The sequence below is a fragment of the Harmonia axyridis genome, chromosome 7 (assembly GCF_914767665.1).
Source record: "Harmonia axyridis chromosome 7, icHarAxyr1.1, whole genome shotgun sequence".
In the NCBI taxonomy this organism is placed as follows: domain Eukaryota; kingdom Metazoa; phylum Arthropoda; class Insecta; order Coleoptera; family Coccinellidae; genus Harmonia; species Harmonia axyridis.
Window position 1 is genome coordinate 18157993 of NC_059507.1, and position 10559 is coordinate 18168551.

At 36.2% G+C, this 10559-nt stretch overlaps 2 protein-coding genes across 3 annotated transcripts; one reads left to right on the forward strand and one right to left on the reverse strand.

The window, feature by feature from the left end:
• The first annotated feature begins 243 nt into the window (after positions 1 to 243).
• Positions 244 to 2826, forward strand: LOC123684302. Of its 2 annotated transcripts, XM_045623503.1 has the most exons (4): positions 244 to 634; positions 1916 to 2079; positions 2206 to 2426; positions 2509 to 2826. In XM_045623503.1, the coding sequence occupies exons 1-4, from the start codon at positions 419 to 421 to the stop codon at positions 2613 to 2615; spliced, it is 708 nt and encodes a 235-aa protein (XP_045479459.1). In that variant the 5' UTR covers positions 244 to 418; the 3' UTR covers positions 2616 to 2826. The 2 variants fall into 2 exon arrangements, with proteins under 2 accessions (XP_045479459.1, XP_045479458.1); XM_045623502.1 differs by having other exon boundaries at positions 1916 to 2426.
• Positions 2827 to 6847: 4021 nt separating this feature from the next.
• On the reverse strand, positions 6848 to 8158 carry LOC123685295. The gene has a single exon (XM_045624950.1). The coding sequence runs from the start codon at positions 8156 to 8158 to the stop codon at positions 6848 to 6850; it is 1311 nt and encodes a 436-aa protein (XP_045480906.1).
• Positions 8159 to 10559: the final 2401 nt, after the last annotated feature.

Genomic DNA, 10559 nt, shown 5'->3' on the forward strand with positions numbered 1-10559 from the left:
TCGTAGGCCATCTAGATAAACATGACTTTATGTCACTTTGTGAATTGTTGTTTTCTCTGTGTTCCCCTGTTCTGTGAGTTTTAACCTTTAAAATTGACATATGCATTACGGCAACGTTTCTGATATTTCTGCGATTATTGTATTTTTATTGAATTTTATGAGTAGAAGACCTGTTATAGCTGCACTTATCATCTTAAATAATTCTGTCCAATCAGATGTAAGCATAGATTGCTGTTTTTACAACTTTCCAACTTTGTCATTTGTGTGATTTTTTAGCATCCTGAAGAAGAACCGCATATTGGTTCGAAATATAGATGAATAGACTATAGACTGTTGATCTTTTCTAAATTGCCTAGATACCCAACCACACCTCCTTACTTTATTCGGCAAATAATTTATCTCACTGAATTATACAGAAATGGGTTTCTTTGATGACGTAGGTTTAGCGTATGGTAGAACTGCGTCTGAACAGATGAGACTATGGGCTCATTTGAACACCAAATTGGCGAAGTTGGCTTGTAGAAGGAACTTCTTGCTCCATTGCAGAACGACCGGTATTTTACCCAGACATATCGTCCAGAACATCAAATGTTTGACCAACCTCTTATCAGATGATGCCGAAAACAACAGAAAGGTTAGTCTTTTTAACAAAAAAATATCTACCAGAATTCTTAACATGGAGATTTCCTTCACCATAAAGAAAATCAATAATTTTTCTTCCACTTTGGAATACCTGAAAGCTGAATTGTTGGTACTCGTTCCAACTAACATCCTTGAACGATTTTACATTTCACAGAACCGATCATACAAGAAAGTATTTTCCAACAACAAGAAGCTTCTTGAAAAGAAGTTCCTTGCACTAAAAAAACGAAAAATCCAGTCCATCCAAATCAGAGATGAATGGCTTTGCAATCTCACTACTACACAGATTCCCACAGAAGTTAAGGTTATCTTGAGTCTGGGACCTAAATTTGGTGTGGCTCCCCTTCCTGTTAAAGACATACCTATCAAGAATATTGTGGCAGATGTAGAGAACATAATCAACTTGGCTTCTATCACCAGGCAGAATATCTTGAGAGCTAAATGCACTAATGCTATTACCAACTTCGTGCACAATTCAAAGATGACACATAACTTTGAGCACTACCTTTTGACCAATGCTAGAAGATTTGTCAAGACACACGATGACTTGGTTATCACTCCTGCTGACAAAGGTAACATCACAGTAATACTTTCCACAGAACAGTATGAACAGAAAATGAACCAGCTTCTACAAGACTCGTCAGTTTACAAACAATTAAGGAGAGACCCTACGAATGAATTTCAATGTAAAAACAACAAAATTGTCAAACAACTGAAAGACAAAGGTTTCATTGATGCTTCCATGGCCAGAAAATTAACCACCTATAAAGCGATTCCACCAAGAATATATGGACTTCCTAAAGTACACAAAGCAGACATCCCATTGAGGCCCATCGTCTCCACAATTGGCTCAGCGTCAGTTGAACTCAGTCAATTTATGACACAGATTCTCACAGAAGCATTCTCAGATTTTCATGATTATACCATAGCTGACTCTTTCCAATTTTCTTCCAAAATTAATAACTTTATATTACCCCAAGGGTATAAACTCATTTCCTTAGATGCTGTCAGTTTATTCACGAATATTTCACTAGAGCTAGTTATACAAATTATCCAACAGGAATGGTCCAGAGTAAGTCAGGTCACAACCATAGATATATCACTTTTTCTAATAATCATAAAGTTTTTGTTTGAGTCCAGCTATTTCGTTTTCAAGGGTTCCTTCATTTCACAAATCTTTGGCTGTGCAATGGGGAGTAAAATCAGTCCCATTTTGGCTAATATAGTCATGTCAGTGCTTTTGAAATATTGCATTCCTCTACTGCCCTTCCAGGTGCCGATTACCTATCAATATGTTGATGACCTTCTCCTTGCTATTCCCGAAGACAGGACTGCTACGACTTTGGCAGTTTTCAATAACTACGACCCACACATTAAGTTTACTGCAGAAGAAGAAACTGAAAATGGTGTCCCATTCCTTGACACCAAAGCTATCAGGTGTGCAGGTAACATTGTAAAATTGGATTGGTACCAAAAACCGACCTCTTCAGGTCGTTATATACATTATAGTTCCAACCATTCTTGGGCTATGAAAACTAACTTAATTAAAGGTATGTTTCGTAGAATTAAGAAAATCTGCCATCCAGACTTTCTTCATAACAGTGAAGAAAAGTTGCTTAAGATCTTTGAGAACAATGGTTACCCTAGGATGTTTTTGAACAGATGTCTGCATTCTCTAACTTCTGACCAAGTCGACGAGGTCCCACAAATAAGAACATCGACATTAGTCGAACCTGCCACACATGACAAATATGTAAGCCTGCCCCTCATTCCACCATTAACAGGTAAATTGACCAAAATTCTAAAAGAAATTGAGAACATAAAAATTGCGAAGTACAATCCTTTAGTAGTAGGCATTCTTTTCAGCCAAACTAAAGATAGGATCCACACCATGTCTAGATCTGACGTGGTTTATCGCATTCCATGTGAGAACTGTGAGTCTGTGTATGTTGGACAGACATCACAATGTTTAAAAAGACGTATCTCAATACATAAGAGTGACGCCAGATTACGACCTGATAGATGTGCATTAGCTAGCCATTCGTCCTCTCTAGACCACCATTTTAAGTTTGATGAAGTTGAAATATTATGTACCAATTCTAACTATAATAAAAGAAGTTTCCTTGAAATGTGTTTTATAAATGAAAATGAAAATAATATAAATAAGAAGACTGACTTGAAGAATTTAAGTGTTGTATATAGTTATTTGTTATCCTTAGATCGTAGGCCATCTAGATAAACATGACTTTATGTCACTTTGTGAATTGTTGTTTTCTCTGTGTTCCCCTGTTCTGTGAGTTTTAACCTTTAAAATTGACATATGCATTACGGCAACGTTTCTGATATTTCTGCGATTATTGTATTTTTATTGAATTTTATGAGTAGAAGACCTGTTATAGCTGCACTTATCATCTTAAATAATTCTGTCCAGTCAGATGTAACAATAACAATAACAATAACAATAAATGTAAGCATAGATTGCTGTTTTTACAACTTTCCAACTTTGTAATTTGTGTGATTTTTTAGCATCCTGAAGAAGAACCGCATATTGGTTCGAAATATAGATGAATAGACTATAGACTGTTGATCTTTTCTAAATTGCCTAGATACCCAACCACACCTCCTTATATATATATATATATATATATCAACAATTTTAATTCCCAATATACAACAATAATTATAAGTTAGATAAGGGGTGTGGGAAAATTGATAAGTGTTATAATGTCACTCTTCTTTATTTCATTTAGTCGACGTTTCGATCCCGATGGGGACCTTCTTCAGGACTCTACAATAGCAATAGAAAACAGTCAAAATAAGGCAATCACAAATCATGTAAAAATAGTACATACCGAAATACAGAGTTGTAAAGATCTTATTTGAACACAAATCAATAGCTCTCAAGAAAGCAACTAACAAGAACATCAACAACTTCAGCGAAAAAAGATCTGATACTTCGTTAGTGAAGGAGTAGAAATCAATTATAATAAGTAAATAGGTAAACAGAATAATCAACAAAATGAGAGGTTGTCAAAAATGTTGTCAACCAGACTTGCCACAGAATACACGCACATGACAGATGAAACATAGAGTAGCATTAAATCACATTGGTCGCAGTAATTCACTCTCACCGAACTCAGAACAAATGCGATTTTTTTGAAAGATTCCATGAACCGAAACCAATCCCCTTCCACAGAAATGGCGTAGAACACAGAATTCATTTTCACGTTATCCCTACGACTGCTGAACTTGTTGAAATTCCTTCTGTATGTGATCCACCCAATTCTCTCCCACCGAACTGGTCATAATGAATCAAATAAGAATAGATGGAGCTGATATTATTTACATCCCTTCTGTAGTTCATCGAACAGGTTTGGCGTTTAATATGATACATCTCTAAGAAACATCTTTTTCTTCCACTAACTTCAATTTCTAGGATTTTGGTGGAATCATAATTCATTGGATGATCTTTGTCCCGGGTATGGTCTGCTAGGGCACAAATCTTACTTGAATTCTTGATGTCGCTTTTGTGTTGAGCAATCCTTCTCTTCAGAAGCTGAGACGTCTGACCAATGTACACCTCACTGCATATTGAACAAGGAATACAATATACCACACCACTCATGTTATCAACAGTCATCCTATCTTTCACTCGACTGTATAATCTGTCAATTTTAAAATAAGATTTCTGAATCAACATAATTTCTGTGGTCTTTAAGAGGTTAATTAATGCGTTTGTCATACCATTAATTAGAGGAATAGACAAGTAAAGAATTCTACCCGTGTTCTCAGTGTCCACAGTGGTGGATGCGCTCCTCTCTCCATTTGTTGGCCGTGTCGAAGGAGTGGTATTATAAATCAACCTGGACAATAACCTTTTTGGGTATCCATTCTCTAGCATCAACTGCATCAACAACCTCAGATTCTGCCGCCTTAGACTTGGATGGGCAACCTTTTCTATGCGATTCTTCAATCCTAAAATCATGTTTACCTTTTGTCCATGTGAATGATTAGAAAAATAGTGTATGTATCTCCCTGAACTTGTTGGTTTTCGGTACCAATCCAGAATCAGCCTATTTTCCAGTGTTCGAATCACCCTTGTATCCAGGAATGGGACTCCATTCGCTGTTTCTTCCTCCAAAGTAAACTGTATACTTTCATGTTCACTGTTAAACCTGTCTAGAACGAAAGCAATCTGGTCTTTAGGTACAGCACATATTAGATCATCAACATATTTCTTGATGAAAGGAATGTGGAAAGGAATACTAACAAGAATGCCGTCCAGAAGGAAATCCATTACTAATTCAGCAATGGATGGACTGAAGTTGGAACCCATAGGGGAACCGAGCACCTGCTTGAAGAACCTACCATTAAAAAGAAAATAGTTTGAAGAAAACAGGAACTTGATGGCATGGATGAATTCTTCTTTTGGTAGACTTGTGTGGTTTCTGATAGTATCCCACTTGTTCTCAACAGCTGAAACTGCCAACTCGACAGGAATGTTGGTGAAAAGAGATACAACGTCCAGGCTGATCAGGACATAATCAACAGGTAACTGGAAATCATTCACATACTGGGCAAAAGCAAAGGAATCTTCAATAAAATATCTACTTCTGGTAGAAGAAAGATATTTAGACAGGATGTCTGAAACAAAAACTGACAGTTTGGATGTGGGGGTGTTAACAGATGATATTATTGGTCTCAAGGCAAGAATGGGTTTGTGGATTTTTGGTAAACCGTAGAATCTAGCTGGAACTGAATTGTAAATGTACAGTGATTTACCTTGTATTTGTGTTATGTGGCCCTCACTGACCCATCGTTTAATCAATGCATTACATTTACCTTGTATTGTAACGGTTGGATCTCTGTTAGTAAGAAGTTGGTAATATTGTTCATTAAGTAAAATTTTGTTGGAGAGCTCTATGTACTGATCCTTATCCATCAAAACCGTAACATTGCCTTTATCAGCCCGTAACACAAGCAATTCTTGATGTTCACTTAGGTATCTCTTACAGTGGTAAAATTCTCTCTGGAAAACATTATTAGTCCTTTTTCCAGGTTTGATGTAGTTTGTGATAATATTAACAGCTTGGGAACGTTTGATGTTCTTTCCCTCATCTGACAGTCTATCATTAAGGTCAATAATGCCCTCTCATCTGACAACATATTAAACGCCAAACCTGTTCGATGAACTACAGAAGGGATGTAAATAATATCAGCTCCATCTATTCTTATTTGATTCATTATGACCAGTTCGGTGGGAGAGAATTGGGTGGATCACATACAGAAGGAATTTCAACAAGTTCAGCAGTCGTAGGGATAACGTGAAAATGAATTCTGTGTTCTAGGCCATTTCTGTGAGAGGGGATTGGTTTCGGTTCATGGAATCTTTCAAAAAAATCGCATTTGTTCTGAGTTCGGTGAGAGTGAATTACTGCGACCAATGTGATTTAATGCTACTCTATGTTTCATCTGTCATGTGCGTGTATTCTGTGGCAAGTCTGGTTGACAACATTTTTGACAACCTCTCATTTTGTTGATTATTCTGTTTACCTATTTACTTATTATAATTGATTTCTACTCCTTCACTAACGAAGTATCAGATCTTTTTTCGCTGAAGTTGTTGATGTTCTTGTTAGTTGCTTTCTTGAGAGCTATTGATTTGTGTTCAAATAAGATCTTTACAACTCTGTATTTCGGTATGTACTATTTTTACATGATTTGTGATTGCCTTATTTTGACTGTTTTCTATTGCTATTGTAGAGTCCTGAAGAAGGTCCCCATCGGGATCGAAACGTCGACTAAATGAAATAAAGAAGAGTGACATTATAACACTTATCAATTTTCCCACACCCCTTATCTAACTTATAACTATTGTTGTATATTGGGAATTAAAATTGTTGATATATATATATATATATATATATATATATTATTGAAAGACTCCATGAACCGAATCCAATCCCCTCTCACAGAAATATATATATATATATATATATATATATATATATATATATATATATATATATATATATATATATATATATATATATATATATATATATATATATATATATATATATATATATTTTTTTTTTTTTTTTTTTTTTTTTTTTTTTTTTTTTTTTTTTTTTTTTTTTTTTTTTAATATCACCATAAAGGGTAGGTAAACCCTGAACAGCCGGACAGTTTGTGCCAAGGCTGCTCAGAGGGATGTAAGGAACTTCCTCACCAGTCTAGTATTGGCGAGGATTACCTCCTTTTGAGCTGTGCTCACGAGCTCTTTTTCTAAACCTAGTCTTAGGGTGTTGTCAACTAGGTGTTTCTCCACTAGCCCATTGGTGGACATGACTAGTGGCAGTATGGTTGTTGATTTGAGGCCATAGATTGTCTTCATCTCAAATGCCAGGTCCTGATACTTCGTTAGTTTTTCCGTGAAAGCTTTAGCTATGTTGTCATCGGCCGGGATAGCAACGTCCAGGATTTCCATCGTTCTCTCTATTTTATTGTGGAGCAGGATGTCGGGTCGGTTGTGTTTGATTGTCTGGTCCGTTGTGATAAAATTATCCCAGTATAATTTGTAGTGCTCGTTTTCTAATATGTTACTGGGTCGGTATTCAAACGGTCTTACTGTTTTTTTTATTAGTCCGCACTTTTTGGCTATCGCCTGATGGTAAACTCTGGCCATCGCGTCATGTCGCTGCGTATAGTCAGTTGGAGCCAGGATGGAGCAAGATGAGGTGACGTGCTGAATGGATTCAGTCACCTGGGAGCACTTTCGACATTTATCCGTGGGTATGTTGCGTCTAGTAATGTTCTTAATGTATGATCTTGTTGGGACCACTTGGTCCTGAATGGCGATCAATCTTCCTTCAGTTTCAGGAAATAGGTATCCGGATTTAAGGTAAGTAAGTGAGTATTCTTTATTGACGTGATCGTTTTTTAGGGTCCCGGGATACCTTCCATGTAGCGCTTTGCTGTGCCACTCCTGAGTCAATTTTTCGATGGTAAGTTGTTGTGGTTCGATTTGTCCTGCCAGGTTCAGCGGACTCAAGCGGTCATCTTCTCGACATATGGTTCGGTGAAACGGTAAGTTTTTATTCAGAAAATATTCTCTTGTGTCGCGAACTGTTCTGTCATGTATCATTTCCAGGTTCTGCAGCCCTCTCCCCCCTTCATGCCTTGGAACATATAACCTATTGACGGATGCATGCGGATGGTGAATGCCGTGTTTGGTGAGTAGTGCCCTAACTTTCTGATCAATATCTTTTAGTTCCGTGTTGAACCATTTGATGACTCCAAACGAGTAGCTTATACAGGGTACTGCCCATATATTTATAGCTTCGAACATGGCCTTCGAATTAAGCTTGCTCTGAAGTATCTTTTTCAGTCTGCTTAAGAACTTTTCTTTGAAGATAGTTTTCATCTCGGTTGTTTTGATGTCTAGTGCCTGTTGTACACCGAGGTATTTATAGGATTCACGGGTTCCCAGTTGTGGTATTGTGAGGTCCTCCATCACGGCCAGGCCTGCTCCCTCTTGCACACGGCCTCTCTTTACATGGACAACGGCACATTTGTCAATTCCCAGTTCCAGTCCTATGTCTTGTGAGAAGGATATATATATATATATATATATATATATATATATATATATATATATATATATATATTTCTGTGAGAGGGGATTGGATTCGGTTCATGGAGTCTTTCAATATATATATATATATATATATATATATATATATATATATATATATATATATATATATATATATATATATATATATATATATATATATATATATATATATATATATATATATATATATATATTTCTGTGAGAGGGGATTGGATTCGGTTCATGGAGTCTTTCAATAATCGCATTTGTTCTGAGTTCGGTGAGAGTGAATTACTGCGACCAAGTGTGATTTAATGCTATTCTATGTTTCATTTGTCATGTGCGTGTATTCTGTGGCAAGTCTGGTTGACAACATTTTTGACAACCTCTCATTTTGTTGATTATTCTGTTTACCTTATCTACATATGATAATTGATTTCTACTCTTGTGCTAACGAAATATCAGATCTTTTTTCGCTAAATTTGTTGATGTTCTTGTTCATTGCTTTCTTGAGAGCTATTGATTTGTGTTCAAATAAGATCTTTACAACTCTGTATTTCGGTATGTACTATTTTTACATGTTTTGTGGTTGCCATGTTTTTGACTGTTTTCTATTGCTATTGTAGAGTCCTGAAGAAGGTCCCCATCGGGATCGAAACGTCGACTAAATGAAATAAAGAAGAGTGAAATTATAACACTTATCAATTTTCCCACACCCCTTATCATACTTATAACTATTGTTGTATATTGGGAATTAAAATTGTTGATATATATATATATATATATATATATATATATATATATATATATTTTTTTTTTTTTATTTTTTTTTTTCTTTTTTTCTTCTTTTTCTTTTTTTTTCCTCTTTTTTTTTTTTTTTTTTTTTCTCCTTCTCACCGCTCAATGACGGGAAATAGTCGGCAACTGCCGGACGGATTGTCAAGGCAGAGGCCTCTGCTATGGTCCTTGCAGAACCTTCCGAATTATCCTGGTGGTGTGCAGGATGACCTGCTTTTGCGAAGCGGAGATTATGTCCTTATCCAGGCAGAGTCTTTGGGTATTCTCAATCAAGTGTCTCTCTACCATACCATTGACCGAGATGATCATAGGCAGGACACTGACCGACTCAAGAGCGTACATTTCCCGTAGTTGGAACGCCAGATCTGTGTACTTGGTGACCTTCTCCGATTAGGCCCTTGTGATGTTATCGTCCGCGGGTATGGTGAATTCTATCAAGATCGGAGCCGAAACGTCGAACACGACAAAATATTAGACGCGGTCCAATCAGGAACACACAAAGTTCAAATATTTCCTACCGCGGAAACCTATACGAAAATATATATACAGGGTGGCCACTTTTTCAATGGGATTGTATTGGTAACTTTTAAACCATAAGAGTTAGAAGGTCGGTCAAATGGAGAAAAAGTTGCATGCATAGAAGCATCATCAAGCAGTTCAAACAAATCGAGATTATCAGGGCCGGTTATTGAGATATCATAAAAAAAGTAAATTCTGTCATTTTGATTTTTCTTTTTTTCCCACTTTATTTCAAATATTACCAAAAAATGTTACAGGAATTTTTTATTCGACAGTAATTTTTTCTCAATTTGACGTAATCAGATTTCGTATCCAACGTTTCGTGTTCTCTGGGCCACCCTCAACCTCATTTTTTTCAATACGGACCTGTATATTTTATGACACTTTTCGAAATAAGTTTCAACTCTGACAATAGACATAACGGTACCCGCCGATGATAATATCGCCCGAGCGTACACTGAGAAACTCACCAAATATCATGACCTCGCGTTTGAGCTGAAAGAAATGTACGGTCTGAGGAAAACATCAATTCTCCCACTCATAATATCGGTAAATGGCCTGGTGGAGACACACATGATTGAAAACACGAAACGTCTACAATTAGATACTTACCTGATTAGCCAAGCACAGAAAGAGGTCATCCTAGGTACCACGCGGACAGTCAGAAGATTTCTTTCTAGCTCCTGAGTACAACCTTGGTCGCTGTGGTGACCCGGTTGTCTTGGATCCATCCCGCTTGTCGGTGAATTGGAAAAAAAAAAATATATATATATATTTATTCATATATATATATATATATATATATATATATATATATATATATATATATATATATATATCAGAAAAATGGAAATCTAAAAATCATACGATTTGAAGCTTATACAAACCCGGTACATTGAATCGACGTCATGAGAATTGAATAGTGTTCCTTTCGATTATGAACCTAGCAGTCATACTTGAAGAACTTATCAAAACTAATTGT